This window comes from Corvus moneduloides, chromosome 4 (genome assembly GCF_009650955.1).
Source record: "Corvus moneduloides isolate bCorMon1 chromosome 4, bCorMon1.pri, whole genome shotgun sequence".
Lineage (NCBI taxonomy): Eukaryota > Metazoa > Chordata > Aves > Passeriformes > Corvidae > Corvus > Corvus moneduloides.
This window is the reverse complement of record NC_045479.1, coordinates 35,116,857-35,141,207: the sequence shown is the minus strand read 5'-3', so window position 1 is coordinate 35,141,207 and position 24,351 is coordinate 35,116,857. Positions and strand designations below refer to the sequence as shown.

General features: G+C 35.5%; 1 protein-coding gene across 1 annotated transcript in view; it reads left to right on the top strand.

Moving 5' to 3' along the window:
* The window catches only part of PTPRQ (protein tyrosine phosphatase receptor type Q), a 124,947-nt gene that overhangs the window by 61,408 nt on the left and 39,188 nt on the right, over window positions 1–24,351 (top strand). The window contains exons 35-42 of the mRNA XM_032107005.1: window positions 436–601; window positions 1,068–1,358; window positions 1,588–1,863; window positions 2,649–2,800; window positions 3,618–3,759; window positions 5,341–5,610; window positions 15,294–15,626; window positions 21,969–22,090. Of these exons, the coding sequence (XP_031962896.1) occupies window positions 436–601; window positions 1,068–1,358; window positions 1,588–1,863; window positions 2,649–2,800; window positions 3,618–3,759; window positions 5,341–5,610; window positions 15,294–15,626; window positions 21,969–22,090 (1,752 nt within the window). The remainder of the gene's footprint in view (window positions 1–435; window positions 602–1,067; window positions 1,359–1,587; window positions 1,864–2,648; window positions 2,801–3,617; window positions 3,760–5,340; window positions 5,611–15,293; window positions 15,627–21,968; window positions 22,091–24,351) is intronic.

The window sequence follows — 24,351 nt, the reverse complement described above, 5'->3', positions numbered from 1 at the left end:
TAGATTAGAGAGAGAAGACCTTTGTTTTGATTAATAATGATCAGCCAAGGCATGCGTGATTCAGGTAATCTATGAGCAATTAGTAGATGTTGCTTTTTTTTTTGTAATTTTCTGGATGAAATATGGATAAACACACTGCAATATAACAGTTTTAATCTCTGAACTGGCATTCAACAATTACAAACAACAGGAGAAGACAATTATGTACTCTGTAGTATTACAAGCAGTAAAAATAGACATCATACAATCGAGTATTTCAGAAAAAAATCAGTACTCATTAGGAGTCAAAGTACAGATTTATGTCTTCTGAATGCTATGGTGAATCATGTCTGCTGCTGGTGCTGGTGGTGATGGCTAAATGGGGAACTAGAAAGAGAAATCAGTGATTAAAAACATTTTAAGTGGTAACGTTTTCTTTTTTTTTTTTCCCTTTAGAATTTCACAAGTCATGGTAATGACAGCAATGTCAGTGTGTCTCCATTTGTAGTGCTGGATGACTTGGCAAAATACAGCCATTATATTTTATGGTTAACTGCAAGCACAGCATTTGGAGATGGAAACAAAACCAGTGAAAAAATAGATGTGTACACAGATCAGGATAGTAAGTTAATAACTTTTTTAGTGCTCATTGTATATCAGTGCTTATATTTATTAAATATTCTCTAACTTAAAAATTATTTTACTGTTATGATGGCAAAGTCAAAAACATATCATTGAGTGGTTTTGAATGCTGCAATATTTATCTTTGCCAGGAGGGCATTTTGATCTAAGTCTTTGAAATACTAACATAGCTCAAAAGCCTCTGTGTATACAAGCAATAAAATTATTGTCTTAAGATGTCATTAAAACTCTTTTCTTAAACAAATTTAACAGAGATGATTATTCATATATGCCTTCAACTATTTTTCTTTTGATATTGAAACAAAAATCATTTTTAAAAGTTGTAAAAAATATTACAACTGACATTTTCAGACTAATTATATTTTGAACAGTTATTTCTGGCTTGGGTTTGGATGTTTTATTACTGTAATCCATGCATTTAATTTTTTGCTTATTATCTCTCATAGTCCCAGAAGGTTTTGTTGAAAATCTGGTCTATCAAAACATTTCCTCATCTTCTGTAAATGTAAGCTGGCTTCCACCATCCCAGCCAAATGGCTTAGTCTTCTTTCATGTTTCTCTAAGTTTAATGCAACTGGGAACCAGTAAGACATTATCTTTCCTTACTTACAACATGAGCATAATTTTTGATGATCTGGAGAAATATACTGATTACATTCTGAAAATCACACCAGCCACTGATAAAGGATCTTCTGAACGGCATTCTCTAAGTCTTCATATAAGAACTGATGAAGATGGTAAGATTTTTTATTAATTCCTAAGGAAATGTATAAAAAAAACCCCAAATAACTTTCTAAAAGAAAAAAAATTGCGTTTTTCTTGTGTCACTTAAAGTTTTTTTGTTATACAGTGACACAAACAGCTGCTACACATTTCTGCTTTGACACCATGAAATGGAATTTTTCATTCTAACTCATATTTTTCTGAGATTATCCTTGTTTTTCTCTTTATTGTTTCTTCATATAGTCCCAGAATCTGCACCTGTAATCAAAACATTTTCAAATCTCTCAACTACCTCAGTTATGCTTTCATGGGACCCTCCTATTAAGCCAAATGGTATTATAATACGTTATGATTTAAACCTATATGGGCCAGAAAGGAATAACTCATTCTCTACCACCAATAATTTTATCATCTTGGAAGACCTTCTGCCATTCACATTGTACAGCATTTATGCAGCTGCAAGAACAATAAAAGGACCCGGTCCATCCGCTGTGCTTCAGTTCTACACAGATGAGTCAGGTGAGAAAATTCAGTTGTAACCAACTTCAAAATATCAGCCTTATGTTACTGCATCCATCTTGGATCTGAGCATCAGACCTGTTGAAATGAAGAATTAATTTTCCATTGGTCTGTGGGTGAAGAGCTTTCAGAAGGAAACACTGCAAGACAAGTGTTTCTGAGTGCTCCTCCTCCTGCCACACTGTGCAAGAGGAGGTCACATTCTGCATAGGATTACAAAAATAACTCCATGAAGAAATATCTTTTGCCTTTGGAATGTGTTATTGTTTCCAAAATGTCAGGGATTTTGAAGCAAGCAACAGTACCTTTCTCTTCATGTGCTCATGTAATTGAAAAATGATAAAACATGTAAATATTTCGGACACACTGACACAGTTTTCCTTTACATGAACCTCCTCTCCGCTGCATGGTAAATGACATATCTTTTAAATATATGAGCTGGGCTCCATATATGGTGTAGAAAGCAAAGTATACCTCATTCTAGTTATATATGTAATATGGCTTTTGTTAAATGTCTTAGTTCTGACAATAGGGATGTTTAAGTGATTAATAGTTTTGTTAGATCTCTAAGAAGATCCCTTGCTGACTAAACATGTATTCTGGATTAATGGAATTTGTTTCATGTCAAAGAAGAAGAAGAAAGATTGAAATAACAATGAAGTACTGTTAGCTTGAGTTTAGATACAAATGTAAACAAAAGTACCTATGTTCTCTGCATGTGCAAAGTGTTTTGTTTTGTCTGGATTATTTGTGATTTGGAACTCAATAGCATTTCTCTTTTCCAGTGCCATTAGCTCCACCCCAGAACTTGACCATTATCAACTACACCGCAGATTCTGTGTGGCTAAAATGGGATCCAAGTCCCCAGTCAAATGGTGTTATTATGAGATATAATTTTAAGATTTATCAGAACAACACTGAAAAACTATTTTTTTGGGTATGTTTTTAATTGAGTGTATAATTTTTAAAAATATTTTTTCATGCTTTAGGAAAAATGATATGGCAAATATTTTAAATATCATGCTCCTAGAATTATGAAGTTCCTATAAATTCCTATTTGCTAAGACAGTTTAATTCCCTTCCCACCATACCTGTAATTCAACTTTTCAAATTAAACAGAAAAAAATTGTTTGATGTTAACTTGCTTTGAGCTTCTGATGTTTCACTAATGGTGAGATTTATTAATCTTAATTTGCATTTTAGTGTAAGCTTGATGTTAGAAAATGGCAGTAGTTACTTGCCTTGTGGCTACCTTTGTTTAGCTATTTAATATCTATGGACTTTCAAGATTCAAAAAGACAGTAATTCCTAGTCATCTTATAAAATAGTAAAACTGTTCAGAGGTCTTCACTTAAAAAAAAAATGCAGAATAACTGAGTAAATTGTAACTGAAATAGCTGCTATATAAATGTTCAGGTTCAAACATGCCTTGCATAAACAGGTCCAAGGAATTGAGTGGTAGGTTTTAGCTTTTTTTTAATAAAAAAAGTCTTCATCAATCTATGTATCTAGTTAAGGTAAAGTAAAAGAAATTAGAAGCTATCTCTTCCACTGCAGAGGTGTAGTAAGGAAGTAGAAGGTAAGAGGGATTGATGTGAAGCTGGAAAGGGTTTTCAGTATTTGACTGAAAGCTACTCAGAGTGGAAGAGGCAAAACTATGGCTGTAAATCCTCTGTTCATTTCAGTAGGTTCAAGGTGAAGCCCACAATGTTTCTAGAGATTAATTGTGTACTAATAATTTTTTCTTCCTTAAGAACATTTCAGGTTCAAACCATGAGGCAAACCTTGTTGGGTTAGAACCATACAGCCCCTATTTTATCAGTGTCTCTGCATTTACCAAGCTTGGGAATGGCAATCAGTTCAGCAATGCTGTCCAATTTACAACGATGGAATCAGGTTAGATGTGACTTTTTCTAAGCTGAAATTCTGTTTAAATATATTTATTTTCCTTGTATGGCTGAACAAAAGTCTTCCTCATCTCTCCAAAGAAAACACAACCTAACACTATCTCACTGTCTCTTGCCTGTGTAGCACCGATTCACATTCCTGTTGTAGACTGGGTTTGAAGTTTGATTTCGGAAGTGTAGAATTAAAAATGTCCTCATCTGAAATGAGAGGCTTATATGGCTACTATAAATCTTTTAATAGCAACACAGATAAAGGGAGGAAAATTAGATAGATATCAGTCTTTGCAGATCAAAGCAGTAATTCATATGCCTATGAAAATAACTGAAACATTAGCAGTATCAAAAGCAGCTGGACAAAAGATTGGCAAATGAACTGGAAATTGTATTAGACAAATAGAAATTTTTTACTTTTTTTTTTTTTATAATTTATTTTAGGATGGAAGCTAGCCACTAAAAGTGAAATACCTAACTTTCACTAAAGAGAGCCTGTGGGTTTGTGAAATGGGCCATCATGCAAAACTGTAGCTCTTTTGCCAGGTCAGAGCAACCCCCAGGCTCTGTAAGGGTTGTCAGTGCCAGGGGACTAGCATGGGTTAGGGGGCTCCCAGGTTCCTTTACACCATTAGCAAAGGGAGCAGACAAAATATCAAAAGATCCCATATAATGACTACAGGTTTGCTAAGATCATGCTTCCAGTGAGAGGTTCTTTCCAGAACAGGTAAAGCAGAGGTTCTCGGAAAAAGTTATGCTGTTTATTGTACCCAAGAGTTACAACACCATCAGAAATCTGGACCATCACTAAGCTGGTTCAGTTTGGCTATTGGACCCGTGCTGCTGAAGGTGGTCCTACTCAAGAACCATGGTCATCTGTCAGTTGTTTCATTTCATCACTGACATTCCATACTTGTGGTACTTTTTTCAGTTTTCTTTAACCAATTGTTCATAAGTAATTGCTCTATTTTCAACATGATTATTATATTTTCTACCTTCATTAATTTTTTATGAGCATTTAAAAATTTTCTTCTGCTGGAACCAGCAAATAGATGGGGAACAGTAAGATAAAATGATGCATATGAAAGCTCTGAAACCTGCCCAGTGACTTATGTACAGAGAAGTGCGATATAGTGCCTGAAAGAAATAAATACGGAAACAGATAAATAAGGAATTTCTGCTGTTGATGCAGTTGCTATGTATATGGAGTAGGTATATGGAGTATGTATATTATGTATGTTATAAACACTGTGTTTAAAAAATTATGGTGAAAATACAAGCAAAAGTTTTGTCGGGAAAACAAAACTGAAGCACACAACTAGGAAAAAGCCAGATAGATGGCCTCTTCTGTCTCAAGGACTAACATTGGTCACATTTATAGTAGTTGGAAATGAACAATCTAATGAGGATGAAGACATATTTTTGTTCCTTTAATGTGTTTCTTTTATTAATTTGTCTGAAACTGTAGTGTTTGACTCTTGCTATGAACATAGGGTTTGCTTCTCTAGTGATATTGTTCTGTGACTACAATTTTAATTGTGTATGCATGTTAATCTTTGGTGCATGTGCATCTTTTAAGTGCCAGATGCTGTACAGAACTTCCATTGTATTGCAACGAGTTGGCAATCAATCCTATTGCAGTGGGACCCTCCTGCTTCAGCCAACGGTGTAATTACACATTACATCATAACTGTTGAAGGAAATTCTACAAATTTTTCATCTTATGATACACTGCATACTTTTAGAAATCTGATTTCCAATATTACTTATGAAATTAAAATAAAAGCTGCAACATCTGCTGGTGATGGTGAAGAGCAGATATGCAATGCCAGCACCCTTCCAGAAAAAGGTAACTAAAATTATTCAAGTTAATTTTTTTATTTAATTTAAATGATGACTATGAAACAAGCAGGCATAAAAAGCCTGCTTCAATACAGGCAGTTAAATCATTCTGTTGTTTAAATTTCTTGCTAATAGTGAATGAAGAGAAACAGGGCTTCCTCTTTGTCCTGTTTTAGAACCTGCCTAGTGATGAGAATAAATTGCCATTTTAAAAAACACAGAGAGAACACATTTTTCTGTCTGAGTTTGAATAGTTATTTTATTGATTTATGATCAACTATTATTTTTTTTCTTATAGTATCTGCCTTATTCCTAGTGTATTTAGGATATTGGAGACTGTAAGTCTGAAAATATTTTTGGGAGTGAAATTTTTGTTGGTTTTTTTTACTAGCTGACAGTGGTGTGAATTCATTGATAATAAAGCTGTTCAGAATTCAGGAAATTGAGAAGAATTTAACTTCTACAAGCAGACTTTCTCATAACTTTTGATGGATAGGATTTTTTTAAACAAGAAAGAAAATTGTGAGCTAAATCCAAAGAGAAATGTAGACAGGTTTTCTGGCATTGAAGTGAAAAATTTTTACCCAAAATCTGTCTTCCTTTCTCTCTCCACACACACACTTCACGCTTCACCTAATCTTGGCTGTGTTTTCACTTGACATATGAAACATGGAGATGATATTCTGTGCAAAATACACTGTTAATTCTGTGTGAACAGCTATGTACCTACCTTTTAAACTGAAAGTGGAGAGGAGTTCAAATATCAATCCAGGAAGCCAAGGCCTGTTTCAGGCCTTTTCTTCAGTCAGGGATGATTTCTACTCTTGGGACTATTTATTGGGGTTTTTTTCTTCTTTGGTTATAGTTTAATATAAAAATTAAAAAATTATTTTCAGCAAGAAAGATTCAGAAAAGATTTTACTTTTCTGCTAAATTACAGGAGCAATTACTGCATTTAGCTCCTTTTTTGGTGCTTTCTTAAGTGATATCAAATTATGCAATGGAGTTGAGGAGGTCTCTATTTCAGAACAGCTGGATAATTAAGAAACACAGGGGTGGGATAAAGGACCACAACTTTACCCCTCGAGACTTAGAAACCAAACCTAGCTTTTGCAATACTTTATTACTAAGTTATTCAATAACTTAAAAGATGAGTTGCAGCACCCATTCCCATATATACTTTAACTGAAAGAGTGAGTTTTCTCAGATCTGTCAAATAATAAACACAAGAATCTGTGTCAGCAACAAGGTTTTGGTTCAGGAGGACAAGTGGCGAGGAGCAGCTCTGCTGTGCAGACTTGAGTCAGACATTGAACTTGGAGGAGATCAGACTTAGCCCTACTCTTAGAATTCCTGTTTCTAGATTCCTGAGTAGCATGCACGTCCATTGGATCCCTCCTGTCTACAAAGCCTCGGTGCCCCATTATGAGCTTTGATTTCCACAATTCTTAAAATTAGACTTATGGATGTGCATGTCTGAATGAATCTAGACCATGTCTGTGCTGTCAGCTGAACTACTGCTGCTTTGGTTCCAGATCAAATGGATGAGCTCCAAATGAGGACAAGCAGGGTGTCCACTTGCTGGCAGATTTTGGCCAACATTGTGAAAATAGCCAGGGTTGTACTTTGATGATTGCCCCTCTTCGTGATGCAGTCTATCCCACTAAAGCCTGGCCATGTCTCTTATTTGAACTATGATGTGGCATATTCCTACTCATTTCTGATGAAAATTTTCTAAATTGGCTTCCTCATCAACTGCTTGCCTAGAAATGCTGCCAGTTTGTGATCCCTCCTGGTCCCTTTCTTTCCAGAACCTTGGTAATTTAAGACTTCTGCCTGGGTCATCTTGTTTGCTCAGAAACTTCTGCTCATCAGTAGGGCTCAAAATCCAGTTTTGAAAAGATAAAGGCATTGTTTAAGTGTTAGACATGAGCATACATAACATTTTACAGTGTTGGCTGGAAATAATGTAGTGAGCTTAGCTGCTGTGCTTGATGTGAATGTGTGTGCTCCTGCATTTCCAGACACTTTTCAAAAGCAGTCAGAACTCTCAAAGCTTTCTTTTACACCCTGGCTGCTGAACAGCCAACCATCAGATCTAGAGCAAGACTGAACCTGGGGATGGAGTTCAGACTGGGAGATAGTTGTATAGGTGGGATGTTACCTTCTGGTAACAGAGAAGAACAGGAGGCTTCCCAGGTGCTTCACATCTTGGAAGATGGGGGAAAGTCTTCCCGTAGTGTTAAAGAAGCCTGACACCTGAGAAAGTTAATTGTTGGGATTTCTGAGAAATTTGGGGTTATCTTTTAAGTAGTCCTTGAGGAAAGACTGAGAAAGCTGTAGATTAAGCCTGGGCTTGAGAGAGAGACTAGTAGTGTCTCGTGGTCCATGTTATAAAGAGTTGTAGCAGGGAAAATAACCAAACCAGTCTTTATTTTGTAGCAACATTTGTTTCATGTGTCTTATCACTGGGAGTTTTCCTAAGTGAAGGATTTATAGTACAACACATGTACTTTTTGCCATATACACTGCACAGTCCCTTTCTTGCTTTGTTGTTGCTTAGTCATAATTACAACCAACTAGTTATTACTAGGACATTTCCTTAGCTGTGTGTTTGCATGAATTGTTTTGTAGTGACTGGATACTAGGAACCGGAGATTCATGGATGGGAATGGAAACAGTTTAATAGCTGTTGTCAGCTTCTTATTTATGGTGGTCTAAGATTAGTCACAGAATATGTAGCCAGAACTGAGTCACTGACAATGCATTTATTTCTGACATAAAGTGAAATCGAATTTGGCTCAGTGTCTCACTGCATAGCATTTGACCTTTAAATTCTTGGCAAGATTATTTGTCTTTTTTTGAGGTAAATTTTTTCATATCTGGGTACAATTAAACATGAATCACGAAGCTTAAATTTATGAGGAGATTAGTAGTGTTTTGTGTCTAATCTAGCTCCACTGTCATGGTAAACCACTTCTGCTTTTATAACATACTGCCAGGCTGCAGTATGTTATAAAAGCCATCAGCTTTGTAGTGGTAGTATTAGTTTGTGATTAAATACATTATAAAAGATATGAAAGACAATATAGTATACATACACATGCATAAGTGAGTTAGGATTTTATGACTGAATAGTTATCCTTGGATTATTTTCAAGATAATTCACATACTAAAATGAAATTTCATTAAGGTTGAGTGAATTTTTAGAAGTGCGAGAGAGCCATAAAATAGTAGGAAACTTCTCTAAAAGGCACACTAAAGCTGTGAATATTCAGCTAACTCACAAATCTGGGAAGAGTGTAACAGTCATTTAGTTTACAATAAAAATAGAACAATTAAAAAGCTGCTTGCTTTTTAATTGCATAAATAATAGAAAGAAAACTGCTTCTGTTTTAAATTTTTTTATTTTAGATTTTTCTTTATAGACTTTTCATTGTTTTCTGAGGATATTATTCATATTGATTGTGGTATTAAGACACACAGAGTAATTCCCCCACTTCTCTCCCTTACTGCTAGTCATACTTAATACTATACCTGAACACAACCTTAGAAGAGGTTGAGGCCCCCATTGTACTCTGGTGACAGTCCTTACCATTTGTTTTCTGCTAAATAGAGATTCATTCATATCTTACATTTAAAAGAAATATGGCTAGAAATTTGTCCAAGAAGCATTTTTAAACTTAATCTGGGCTTCATTTTCCTGGCCATTACTAGCTTGTAGCTGTACACAGAAGTTTGCCTTGTGAATAAAGTAGTGCCTAAGGGAATTGGTGATGGGAAGGTTTCTCTGGTCTTTTGGTGTGGAGGTGACAAATTAACATCATCTTTTGTTGCATGTGCACAAAATGGCTTTACTCTCTGCACAAGGAACACTTTAAAGATTCTGGATTTGTATCTCCAGTATGGAGGTTCCCTTTGGAAAATGTGGGCTTTTTAAATCAAGACCTTCGAGAAGCATAAAATACCACAAGAGTTTAAAGCCTCCTTCATATCCAAGGAAATGCTATTTCCTTCACCATAAATCTTTTTCTCAGAATCTGGCAGTTCATGACAGGTCAGAGTTGGAGTTACATGATTTTCCTCATTAAGTAGTGAAGAAAACAACAGATGACCGTGATGTACTGGAAGAATATTTAAACCCGAAGCCTCAAGTGGCTCTTAGGGCTGCAAGGAAGATGTGCAGTGCAGTGTGTTGGCCTGGTTATCCTGAGAAATCAGCCTGCTGCAGAGCCACTGTATTGGAAATGGCAGAGCTTTGGTGTCCCCCGTCATTAATACACGTAAGAGCTGTGTGTTTCACATGTTCAGTCCATGACACAAGTTCACATTTCCAAATCGTATTAAAGTAAAATCATCCAAAAATTGTAGAGTGAATCAGGAATAAGAATCCTTCAAATGCTTCTTTCCAAGATAAGTGGTTTTTTTCCTAGATGTAATTTTCTTTATGTAATGTGGATTTTTTACATTTTCTGATTAGTTGTTTGGTCCAAATTTAAGTTAATGGCTCTGATGTTGATAGCAAATCCTCACTAGAAAAATGCAGTGATAAGTTGGTTGATTTCACTGGCCAATGAAATTGTATTGGTATTATTTTTATAAGGAGGTTGAGAAAAATAGATTATTAATATAGTATAGGATAAAGGAATTTTTTTCTTTTTTGTAGGGACTGCGTCAACTCTGCATTGATCTATAAGAAATGCTACTGACATATATGTACAAAGCTGACATGGATAGCACTTACAGGTCAAACATAATGTATACTGAAAAGCAGAGGTGTTTTAGTTTAATGGAAAGCTGAACATTTGACTTGAGTACGGACAGCTTTTCAGTACTTCTCTTTTTAGCTTAAAGGAGTGCATTTCTCTCTAGATTTGCAGGATTTGATTCCTCAGTACTTAGATCCCACAGTTGGAGACTGAGTTTTCATATGTGGTAAGGACTGAGAAACGTGGTCCAGAGAGGCTCTTTTAAGATGTGTTCTCAACTGTGCAATTTCCTTTAAAGCATGTCCGATAATGTCAGTCCCAAGTCATGGGAAAAATAGTCTACAGTTTTTTATATTTTTATGTTAGCAAAATAATTTGGGTCCTATTTATGATGTACCTTTTCATACTGAGCAGGACTTTATATCATAATGGGTACCCCTGCAGTTAGCTGTCTATACTAGATTAATATTTAGTATGATCAGGGTTATCATCTTAACCCATGGAACTCATTTGTGTAACTAAGCTTTCAAAATTTAATAGAGATAATCAATACAGAATATTTATTTTCTTTTCACTTATTCTATTTTCTGAAGACTTTTTTTGGTGTGTGCCCACTGCTGTCAGTTCTACTTTGTTCTTCACTTTCCTCCTATTGATGCTCTTAATACCACCCAACAGATTTCTAGGCTGCCGCAGTTCTTTTAATCCTAACTCCAGCTACAAGCAGCTGTTCTGTAGGCAGACTTTTTTTTATTAACTTCGTTAGGAACTATGCCATATCATATTACTGTCTTCTGTTCACGGCCCGTGCAGCTGTAGTTGTTGCTTTCCACAAAAGTCTTCACAGAAAGCCATAACCTCGCTTTTCCCAGTAGATTTGTGTGTGTCCTTTGCTGCCCTTAGGTTATCTTTGCATTGTGAATAAGGTTTTTTCTACTAAATGTTTTTGTTAGTTTAAACCAATTCCACTGGCCAATTTCAACTTGATATGAGTCTTCGCACTGTGCTAGTGCTTTTTCTACTAAGAATTTCCTTCCATTTAGGTTCTCAAATAAAAACTTGATCTCAGAGCACTCCACCAGCTTTGATTAGCATTGCAGCCAGACAAGCATAGGGTCAAGATCTGCCAAAGTAACTTGTATTTAGGTGTTTAACCTTCTGTCAACTTCAGCGAGAGTTCAGGCATGTAAATAGGTTTTAGGAGCTTAAAATCGCATGTGGATCTGACTTCAGTTATTTTTCATTGAAATTTAGGCATCTTATGAACCATAGTAGATGAACCTGAAAATACCTTGTTCCTCTTCCACTCTAGAAACTGAATTCACTAGCATTTCATGGCTAGCCTCTCTGCCAGCTCCCCAGCTGGCCCTCAGAAGCTGAATTAGAAGTTATTAAATGGAAAATTAGATGGAGTACATTGCACCAAATGTTTCAGACTCAGAAAAACTCCCTACTCCCAGACATAGCTGAATTATAGCAAATGCAACATAATACAATAGGAAAAGACTGTGAGATATGTGATGAGACTTAAGGGATCTTATGTATGATTCTTGGGAAATCCAAACTTGGGATTAGGATAAGAATTCCCACTAGCTAATCAGAGCACAGTCCTCAGCAATTAGTGCCTTCCAATGCCACACTCACAACCTTTTTCATGCCTTTTCTTTCAGTACACCTTTCTGGAAATTTGGATTAATAATAAAGTTCCCAGTAGGTACATGTCAAGGTGTCAGTGTATAAGAATAGATAATCTTTATGCAGTTCCAATGAAACCTGAAATAATAATTGAAAAAGATGCAGCTTCTGGCTTCCATAATTTTTAGTGTGAACTGTGATCACTTTATCATAGTTAAGTCACGTTTAGAAAATTTAGACAAGCTGCATGATTACTCTAGGAAGCATGGAATGGTTTGTTCAAATCAGTACCATCTGTGGACAGAAAAGTTGGGGGAATTTTAGTCATTCTTGAGGAATGGAAATCTGATTCTCCATGCTAGAGTAATTGTAATCCTTTTTGTATCTGTAACCCAATAGCATAGCTGTCTTGAAATTATCTGAACACAATCATCAAGTTCAAGAGATACTGTGCCACTGGGTGTCACTGCTCTTCACTGTGGCCCTAGGATCAAAGCTCTTTGATCTGCTCCAGATTCAGATCACATCTTTTTATTTGTTCTAATGAGTGGTTACATTTATGTTTGATTTGTCTACATAAGGAAGGAGACAAAATTAGCTTGATCTTAAACTGACTAACATTTAAGGCTCTGATTCCATTTTAAAGGTCTGTCTAGGCACTGACAGAAAATTTTACTGTGAATTCTGCTGACTGACCCTTGATTTTGTGGGTTCAAAATATTTTTTTTATATAGGTCTTCATAAACTGGAAAAATGACAACATAAAATAGCTATCAAAGCTTTTGTGTAAAAGAGGAAATGCTTGTCTGATTGTCTGCTATCAGGATACCTGCAAGTTTATCTTTTAAAATGGTGGTTTTCATGTAGTGCTGCTTACTGGGATAATCACAGACATTATCTTCAGCCTTGTGAAGATAGTGTGTATGGGCTCCCTCAGTAGTCAGTGGGTAAAAGGACAGATAGAAACATAATTTCTCCACTGTCCATTCTTTCCCCCACTTTCAGTGAGTTTGTCTCTTTTCCAAATACAAGGAAAGCATATGGAGGCTGGATTCATTAGAATTTTGTTTGTCTGTGGGAGAGTGCACAAATCAGAGCCACCACCATTTTGCCTGATATAATTTCTAGTTCTATGAAACCCAAGTCTCTTTTCCTTCTTTATTGCAAAATTGCTAACTCTCAGTTATTTTTGATGTCATTATCTGTGTTGAAACTGAGGGAACAAGGTACTCTCCTTAAGAAGGAAAGGCCACCACTGTGTCTAGACCATGGGCACTGCTCTTTCTATATCTGTGACTATCCTCTTTAACCTGCCTTGTTTTAGGTGCAGAGACTGCAGTTGTGCCAGCCAGGGCTAAACCAGCTGCACATTTGAGCAAATGAAGGTATATATTTCCACCTTCCTATTGACACTCTCCAAGCACCCAATTACTATCTGCTTTATGGCAAACCCCAGTTTCTGTATTGGAATATAGCCCAACAGTCAGTCTTCTATTCTATTCCACATTTTATCATTATCATATTTGAGTGTGCAGGAATTTATATTTTTGCAGTATCTTAACAGGTATTAATAGCTTACACTACAGTAGAGTAGAGGATTTATAGAGGAAAAATACAGGTGTTTTCTACTAATCATTTGGCATTTCTCTGCTTTTATTTTCCAGAAACTAATAGTCAAACTAGGCCATTTCTTGTAATTTACACAGATAGCTAATGCAGTTTATAGAGTTTTTACGAAAATATTGCAGTGCTTAATTTTTTTGAAAGTGAAAGGACTGAGTATTACATATACAGATCTTAGCAAGGAAGAATGGTACTGCATGTTTTGAGGTTTTTTACTACTTTCTGTAATTATCTTCATGTTAATAACAACAGAGCAAAACAACTTTAATTTTGATAGCATGGCGTAAAATGATGGAAGTTGTCTATAGCAAAGACTTTTTTTTTTTAATATAGTTTGCTCTTGTTCTGTGTCAGGTTAGTGTGTAGCAAGGTGGGAACCTAAGAGGCTGTTGCATGCTGGGGTATTGTGTACTTGTGCATGAGAGCTGAATGGAAGAACAGGGAAGGCACATGGTTCTCTGCCTACTCCCTCTCCTGCAGACTCCACCTGCTTTGGGCTCATTTGAAGGGATTTTAAATTCTTAACCTTTTCATCAACACAGCTTTGTCTGACTCAGAATTTACATTTCTTGTTAAATATCCATATTTAATGGAGAAGTTTCAGCTTCTTATATTGTGATGATTTTAATAAACAAATTGTTGCAGACAAAAGCAAAGATCAGATATTTCCATAAGGTTGAAAGAAAAGAAAAAGGAGTGTTTTCTCTGTTCTTCCCCAGTGATGTTGGTCTGGGATCCTTTTCGTCTTTATGTAAGCCTTGGGACTTCTTCAGTTTCAGTTTGAGGATGTATCACGTGTTTTTCTTTTACCAACGATACCTCTTCCCCCAAAGACTCTAAAGCACTCTTTAAAGCTAAGTGCACACAATGATTTCTGAGCTGATTTCTCGGCACAGTTTTTCCATACAGAGTATTAGTATTATCTTACAGAGTCTTAGAGATGTTAGCTTTCTCTATGACTATGTGATATAGCACAAAACCATATGTTGCATCTAGTTTGTGAAAGCTGGGAGTACACTACTGACTCAATATAGACAGGGTAAACGTGCGTACGTGTCTATCTATGTACATATATGCGCTGCTTCTCTCTCATGGACGTGAATATAGCCTGTATATAAATAAATGGAATCAAAGTTTATGGGAAGTTTCTTTTTTATCTGTTATTCAGCTCTTTCTCTTAGCATTCTTGTAAAGCACTTCTATAATGCCAGACAAACATATCACATTGTTAATACTTTTCATTCAGAGGGTGAAACAGGAGACTTACGAAATTTACCTTGATGTGTTGTGTGAGGATTTCATATACTACCAAGAGAGAGGGAGACAAATTAGTATTTCTAAATTAGAGGTAAAGAATTTCAGTTACAACCCACAGTAAAAGATGCTATGGGTAGGCGAAAAATAACTTTGCCTAATATTTCCTCCCTTAGCTGAGACTTAGTCCCAAAAGTAGCAATAGAAATGTCACACCTCTCAAAGCTGGTCCTACATGCCATGCCCGAAAGAATTTTTCTTTGTTTCAAAAACAACAGTAAATGTATGACACCTAAATACGTACAGTGTGATTTATGCCATTGGAATTATTGTTTATTAAACACATGAAGTTGACTCTTGGTCTTTAGACATGCTTATTAAAATAATTTTTCAACACTGGATAAAAGTATTATAGTAGCAATCACTTTTCATTCAAATTAAGGTATCTTACAAGTGTTTTAACCTTCAGTTCCTAGTGCTCCCAGGGATATTGTTTTTTCCAATGTGCAATCAACAAGTGTGACCTTGCATTGGAGATCACCAAAATCTATTCTTGGCTACTTTCAAAACTACAAGATTACCACACAGCTACAATCCATCCACTGCAGTGACTGGGAAGCTATGGAATGTATTGAATATGAGATGCATCAGTATTTATATGAAAATGTCATGGATGACTGGATAGAAGACACAGTGTATGGACTGAAAAAATACAGATGGTACAGATTTGCAGTAGCTGCCAGTACGAATGTTGGCTATGGCAGTTCTTCACCTTGGATTTCAACACAAACCCTTCCTGGCTGTAAGTAAGGATGTCTGCTGTGTCTTATAATGCTGTAACAATGTGATGTTCATCTAAATAAGCAAGAACACTTGGTAGAAGTTATTTCTTCATAGACCTAAAATACTGGTGAAGTCAATAAGGATTTATTGCAACTCTGGACTTATGATATATATATTTATATTATATAAATCGTGCAGTAGGTATACATACTTAACACTGCTTGATATTTCAGTGTCTTTTGTATACTCTTTTATATTTACCGCTTACCCAACAACATTTTTAATCCTCAGCTATACTACACGTGTAGACTTGGGAAGTCTGAATTTTTGCTAGTTTGGGTTGATATGCCATTTTTCAATGCAATTTCACGTGTTGGGTGTGTCAATTTAAAAAGTTGTTCTTCAATTCTTTGACTGAAAGTCTGTTTATTAACATTGTAAAACTTTCCTGAAATTCTGTTGTATGTTCTTCGCAATAGAATTTAAGCAATAGTTTCAGAGGAATTAAGATTTCTTTCCAATTCCATATCCACCTACAGAGTTTACTAATCAGAGTAGCCATGTAACATGCACAGGATTGCCATGACACATATTAGAACTCTCATGCCTCAGCTGAGGATTTAAGTTTCCAAGTAAGAGAAGAAGTAGTTGTCATAAATAAGTCACCACCAAATATTTGAGAGAAGGGGACATGAAACATAAATTATTTAGGCAGTTGTCATGGGGATATATGACCTTCCCTACCAGTTTGCAGCCATCCTAGGATAGAGAATATCTGAGATCTGGCCTATAGCCTCTGTAGAACAACTGAGAATCACTATGAGTTTCCTTACCTAATCACAGCTCTTTCAGTCATTTCCCCTTATAAAGTAATAATAATAGAACTACCAAGTACTTAAACAGCTGTGTACCAAGGACTAGTCAACAGTCCAGATACTTACCTTGTCCCACTCGTGTTTTTATAATCATGTGATGTGAACGCAGGAGGCTTTGGACACTGTGATAGTAAACAATACAACAGCCTGATTTTTTAATAAAGCACAGAAGCACTCGTTTGGATTGAGAAGTGCTGGAATCAGCTGCAGAGTCATTCTCGTATACACTTACTTTCTTTGTCCAGTGACTCTTATGGGGAAGCTCTGCCTGCAAATCAATGCAACATTTTAAATGATGGAGAAGGAAAATAAAACAACAAACCCAGATGGAGCAGAAAATAGATAACAGAAGTTGTGCAACTCTTGAGCCACCAGCTCTGGGGAGATTTCTTACTATTAATTTGATAGAACTCAGCTGCTGACATATGCAAATACTTATTTTCGAAAAATTGTTGGAGTTTAGAATAGTTAAGGATTTAAACTGGATGGAGAAGCAGATAATGAAAACACATATAATTGCATAAAGTTAGGAACTTCTTATGATTTCCTCTCTGGACAGTGATAATTTGGCTTAAGAGAGAACTAGTTTCCTATCCAGTCCCACTGAAAAAATGGTAGCTAAAAGTATAAACATCTCGATAGACTGCACAAGCCCTTTCCATGCCAGTTCAGTGTCATTCTCAGCAGTAGGTCCTCTGTGTGTTCTGTTAGATAGTTTAAAAGTGGTGGGGTAGAAGTTTAAAAAGTTCCAGCAGTTCTTCAAGCCTAAGTGTCTGGGGCTGCTGACCTGTATCTGTGGCGACGGAAGTAGGCAGCAACGAGTCTCCTGTGAGCTAAATTGGTGACACATCAGGAGATAAGCTGCCTATAAAACACACTATTGTGGAGTCAAGGAAGCATGGGCACTATTCCAAATGTCATAGCTGGGCACTGGTCTTTTTCCTGGGGTAATAGCAATCAGCTGAGGAGGAAAAAAAGAGGAAGGTGACATGACACAGCTGGGAAGCCAGCTGGCAGCTCCTTTGTGCTTCAGTGCTGGGAGCCTCGCTGAGCAGTGGTTGATCATTAGCAAGGGCAGGTTTCTAGATGCCTCATAGTTTTCAAAGCCTAGTTTTTAGAATTACTGTTAAAACCCCCCCTCAGTTCCCCTCTTTCTTTTGCAAAGGGTACAGCCTGTAGGAGGAAAGAGAAATTCAGAATGCACCAAACAGGTCTGGCACACTGGGCAGCCTTGCAAAGTGTATGCAGAAAACAGGTGTTGATCTCCCTCTCCTTTCCCTCATGGACAGGGCCAAGCATCCTCTGGATTAGCCTGCTGATACACAGCCAATATATACATGGTCTGTTAGGGCTTAGGAGTGCTTAGCTGCTATGTAAAATACCCTGAGTACTTAGCCCATAAAATCAATGGGAGCTGTGTTTGCACATTTGAGAGCAGAAGCTAGGCACCATTTCACTTATTTTCAAGAAGTGCCTCTGTAAGACATTGCTTCTACCAGAGTTAAAGTTACCTTCATTGTGAAATAATAGTTAAAGAATTTTTTCTTCATAATTCATTGTGTTCTCAGAAATTTGTGTTTCTCTCAAGCCTAAAAAAAATATTAATGTACTGTATTCAGGAGGTTACAGCATTTAAGCTGAAAACTGTTAGACTCATTTCCCAGAATATAAAGAGAAGAAACTTCAACGGCAGCAAAAATTACGTAAAAGACATCCTAAATAATTTTTACAAGTTCTGAGGATTTGATTGTTGTGCTAAAGCAGAAATAACTAATAATTCTGACCATCCAGTGAATAAGGTGAAGATCTTAGCTGTTTATTTCAGTTGGTCATTATGAAGACAAATGTAAGGCTATAGGAATTCTTTTCATGATTCTTTATCTCATTTGCAAGTTTCAAACAAAAAATAATGGCGGTGTTCTGTACTGATAGTGGTTATAGAGTTACTCTGTTGAAAATATTGTGGATTGTTAGTACAGTCCAGTTCTCACATCACACAGATAAACTATTCAGCCTTCTGTCTTGCAGATTATCCTCACAGGAATTGTCTTACTGTCTCATAAAGTAGTGTGATGGCACCATTATTACTTAGCTGATTGATTACCCAAGAGCCAAATCTATTCTTCAAGATTAAATATGTTCGTCATAACTTAGATTTATATAGTTACCAGCACAGAAGATCACAGTGTTGTTTCACAGTAAGGGAAAGAGCAAGAAATGTTTTTCATAGCTATGGAAACTTTGTTCCCTCACACCTGCACTTACGCCCAGTTTTACTCTTACATTTATAAGAAGAATAGCATTGGCCGAACTTAGGTTTTATGAGAGAAAAATAATTGTGGAGGGTCAGTGTTAGATGGAAAATGAATGACAGTGAGATCACTGACCTCATTTTGGATCTCGTACAGTTACACAATACAATGCTTTTTGGTAAACTGCCAAATCCCCTAATACCAGGATATACTGAGATATAAAGGAAAATCCCAGATGCTCGAATGTCCCATGAAGGCTAGGACATAGAAGCATGGGGCAGAGGGTTATGCTTCTCTTTTCAGCGCCTTCTTTCCCAATCCCTGATGATACCCAGTTGCCTGGTACTATTAAAGAAATACATCTCTGTGATAAAAAGTACTGAGATTTCATGTCTTGTTATGTGTTCTTTCTTCTAGAAAGCCTTGCCTGAGAGAAGTTCTTTTTCTTTGTTACATTTCCTCAAAAGTAAACATTGGAATAATTATGGACGAATATAAGACATAACTGTTTAAAATTATGTAAAAATTACTTAGATGATTAAAAATTAAAAAACTGAAGGACACAATTTTTTTGGGAAAAAGGAAAAACAGAGCTGATCCTAACCAAACTGGCAAGCATGAATTTTTTTAGAAGACTGGAGTATTCAGTCTTATTTTTGAGGATTATGCTAAATGATGGGCTATCCAGACTTATCTTCAAACTAACACACTTAACTGCTGCCTTAGCATCAGGACACAGATGGATGGCAAAGATGACCCTGACCTCCATAAGACCCACATTCCTGTGCAAGGATAGAAGCATGATAATCAGGAAATGATGGTTATTAGTTACAGAAAATGCATTATTGTGAAAACCAGGAGAAAAGTGCTTATGAGAGGAAGTGATTGGATTATGGGGGAATGAGAGAATAAGACTAGGTCATTTCTCCAGAGTAAATTGCTGTGATTTATAAGAGAAAGGGGGTAGTGATATCATGGCTTCATATTGACCAGATTCATTTCACAAACAAACCTAAATCAGAAAGCAGCAGTTATCCACTGAATCAAACACAGTTTTTAAAAAGATGTTTTTTGTAAGACATGAGACACGTCAGATACCTTTCATTTTGTGGTTTTCTCCCCAACTGTATATGTTATTTCAGAAAATATTCCTACATTTCAGTATGACTTGGTTAATGTCTGATATTTTACTTTTCATTATGAAAATAAACCAGGTATTAATGCTTACACGTACTTTAGATAAGTATCTTAAATATAGCATACAATCAGAATTTTCTTGAAAATATCTAAAAATGCATCAAGTATAAACTACATATGGAAATTAACCAAATAAGTAACTGCAGATTGGATAATTTGTAGATTAGATTATGCTTTGAAATTATTCCCCACCATCACTGCAGAGTGGCTTTTGAAAAAATACTGAGAGACTAAATATTCCATTAGTTCTATAAAAAAGCAATGGAAAATTGTCTTTGGAAAATTGGTTGGTTTGAAAACTAAGGCTCAAGAAGCTATATATAAATAATTTTATACTGTTTTTCAGAAATTTCATTTTGCGATAAAGTTAATAGATATCACTGCCATAGTTACTGAAAGACACTGTTTAGCAACAAGCCTGACATGCATTACCTGAAAAATAAAATGTGTGCTTATTTTCATTTTCAGGGAACTTGCTTGCCTTTGTATTTTGTTTTATCTGTTGTACCTCCGCAGTTGACAGCTAGCCTTCTCTGAACGCTCTCCTCTTTTACCATCCCTCATGTGCACTCACAGCTCATTTAGTTACACTCTTCATTCAGTTGCTCCATACTATTCAGTATTTTTGGGGACTGCTTCCAATGGTTGAATTTGATCCTGCCTATAAAGTCTTATAAACTCCTGCTAATCCCAGCACAGGAATCTAATTCCTATATCCAACACCCTAAACTCACTATAGCGCCTTACCTAATCCCAAATACTTCTGTTTTATTCTGCAACAATGGTGCCAAATTTTCAACTCCATAGTGCAAAATGTTATTATTTTCCTCATTAATCTTTCACACATAATTGCAGCAGTTACATACTTCTTTTCATGTTCTTTTCCTACTCTGTGTTCTTTCGGGAGAACTAAGTAGTCTTGCATGCCCTCCAAATTTTTTTCCTCATTTAGCCCTCTTACCTAATGATTATAATGGCAAACTGCATATTCATATGTTAATCTTGTTTGAGAAAAGAGCCTGCATCTTCTGATTAGCATAGGTATGATCACTTCAGTATTTTTTTTATAATATGTTGTTAACTGATATGTATATTTTTGTGGTAGATTGAAAAGGCACCATAAAGCCAAGTTCTGGAAATATGTACAAATATGTTGTTGTTTTATAACAGGCTGTTCAGTGATACTTACCACAGTTGTCTTTTTTTTGTAGTAGATCCAAAAACAAGGCACCCTGGAGCCAAGTTTTGTAATTATCTATGAATCAGTTGTCATTCTATACCAAATTTTATGTTCCTGAAATTTAAAAGGTTATTATGAAAAAATAATACCGCTTACTGAGAATTGCTACGTTGTTATTATGATTTCATTAATTTCTTATTCATGACTAAGAAATAACTAGCTTAATTCACATATCACCCTGACAAATGGAAATTTTAGGGAAATCCCATTTCTTAGTGTGAACATTTTTGCCCTCTTTCAATTCTTACCACTTCTTTTGTTTGGGTTTTCAGTAGTTTCTCAACATGTTAAGAATAAATTGAAAGGAAATGTAAAAAATTATTTCTGCTTGTACTTTCCAATACTACTGGAAATTTTTTCTAGCATGCAGAATATGATGTCTTCTCACAATTTCTTGTTCTTTGAATTATTCATTTGACATAAACAAATATATTATGATTGTCTATTTGTATAAATATTTGCATATATTTTACTTGTGTCATGTGAAATACTTATAAAGAACTTGTAATTAAATGACCCTATAATCTCAATTTAAGATGAAGTCGTAGGTAGTCCATACCCTAGAAAAATTTTAGTGGTTGCAATGAAAGATGTATTTCTAAATCACATGGTGTGCCTTACATATGAAAAAAAAGGAAAAAGTTATAGTTATTTAAGCAATGTAAATTATAGTTATTTAAGCAATCTTAAATATGTGAAAAAGCTTCATTTTCAAATCTCTACTGGCCATTAAAATTACTGTGTTATTTTTTGTGCACTTCTTTGGCCATGATTCACATACACAGTTTTTTCTACAGCTCCAGATGGTCCTCCAGAAAATGTGACAGTTTTAGCTACATCTCCTCACAGTATTAATGTCAGCTGGAGTGAACCTGCCATCATTACGGGACCAACGAGCTACCTCATAGATGTTACCTCAGTAAGGCAGTTCTGTTTTACTGTTACTGGTTATACAGATGTTTGGGGATATTAATACCACAGCAGATATTCTTATAGAGATTTTAGAGCAGACATAACTAGATTGAAAACCATATAGTTGTGTCTATTTCCTCATAAATTCTTCATAAGAATTAATTGTACGTTTATTAATTTATTAATGGAAGATAAATTAATTACTTCATATTAAAAAACGTGATAGTAAGAGGTCTTGGAGAAAAAAAAAAGTGTGCCTATAAACGTACACAGGAAAGCAGTAGTTGAGCTTTGTGAAAGTGAACCTCTTTTTAGCCGTCATGACATTTGTTTCTTCAAAGGAGGGAAGTGCTCATAGTAGTGATTCTACGAATGAAAATGGAGAGCCTAGCAAAAGGAAATGACTTGCACAAGCTTACATGGCACCAGAGGGAAAACTTTAAAGTCAAACTAGATTTCCCACTTTGCACTTGGTGCTCTGTCCATTAGATTAGCTGTATTTTGGTAGCACAATAATAACATTTCTTTCTCCTTGACCTTTATAACCAAAAAAACTGACATGAAAGAAAAACTCTGGTGGCTTTTCTCTTTTCATCCTCTGCTACATTTCCAAAGCTTCCTAAAACCACCATTAATAAACCTTATTTCCTGCCCTGTGGCAAGATAGTCAACTAAGTTCAAGCACATGAGAAGTAGGATATAGGTTCCCTGTTCTGCCAGAAATTACATAGACAGGGCTGTAAGTGAAAATATGAAGTATTTTATGAGACTTTACCCAGGACAAGTTGCTGTTTGCAGTTTCAAAAATTCTGAATCAGTCTGTTAGATGGTAGGAAAAAAAAATTAAAGAGCAGTTCAAACTATTTAAGGCCTTTAAACACAAATTTTCTTTAAGATTTCTGAGAAGAGAGTAAGACTACGTGTGCATATTTAATTTTTCTGAGTCTGTCATAAGAATTACAGACCTGCTAGTATATTAATGCTGAGATATTTCTGCAATCAAAATTTCTAAGGAGATAGTAAAAAATACCAAATATTTTTAAGCTACTCAGAAAAGTTACAAGAGAGAGTAATGTGTAGTCCTGCAATTTTCCTCTAAGTTCATTGTACAACATGCAGAGTGAAATCTGCTCAGTTCTGAACAAGCTTACTGCAGCAGTAGAATGGCAGGATGAAGGATGTACAACAAGGGGAGGACATATAGGGATGTTTCCTTGGCCCAATGGGTAGGTCGCTAAAAACTACACAGCAAGTTTTATTTCCCCTCTAATAAAATTAGGGAAAACTTCCTCCTTGTGAAAAATTCCTGTCATTTTTTACTAAACAGCATTATAGTGCATCAGCAGAAAAACATTTCATGGTTTTCATAAAACTTACAAATTCAATTTTCAAAGCTTGGTTTTTTTTGGGTTTAATATTTTATCAATCTGTATTGAAACAATTTCCTCTCTGATAATTCCAAAATTATAAATTATATAATCTCAATCTATACTCTGAAAATATTATAAATACCTTATCAATATAAGTTATAATAAAACTCCTGAAGCAGGATGAACTGAGGAATGTGCCAGGTGAACTTGCCAGCATTTGAAAGGAACTTTAAAAAATGGTTTAAATCTTCAGTTTGGAGGACTAGTTTTGTTTTTACAAAGTGAGTTTTTTGTTTGTTTGGTTGGTTTTTTTTCCAAATATATTTCAGATAACCAGCTTTGTGTTTATGGATTACTTCTAATTAGATGTTGTCTGTCTAATGATCAGTAACTACAGATGCCAGTTCTGTAGAACTTTAGTAGACAAATCTATTCCTTCTTAAAGACCAATAAAGCTGTCACAATCTTTTTCAGTGAAATTTTTAGTATATATTTTATTGTCGCAGCGGGAAATTTTTTTGAAGACTCCAAATTCCACAAACTTCCAGTATGTATATTTTTATTCTCAACTGAGTATCTTTGAATATTTATAAAAATAGCATCATGGAACAGAATAATTCCGGTTTCTACTCTGTTATATACTAAAAGTTAATAATTAGTATTCATAACTGAATGTATTAGGATTCTGCTTAAATTGCTAGGATGTTCCTTGCAGTTTTAAAGATCAGAAAAACTAAAAAGTGCTCTTTTGTTATTGTTCCTCCAAGTCATGTTTTAGTTTGTCTTACAGCCTACTATAATTAGAAGTAGTTCTGAATAAAATATTCCTGGAAATGGGTAAGGAAAATGAAACTTAACCATTAAACTTCATGAAGAGTAGAAATACATTTAATGATGT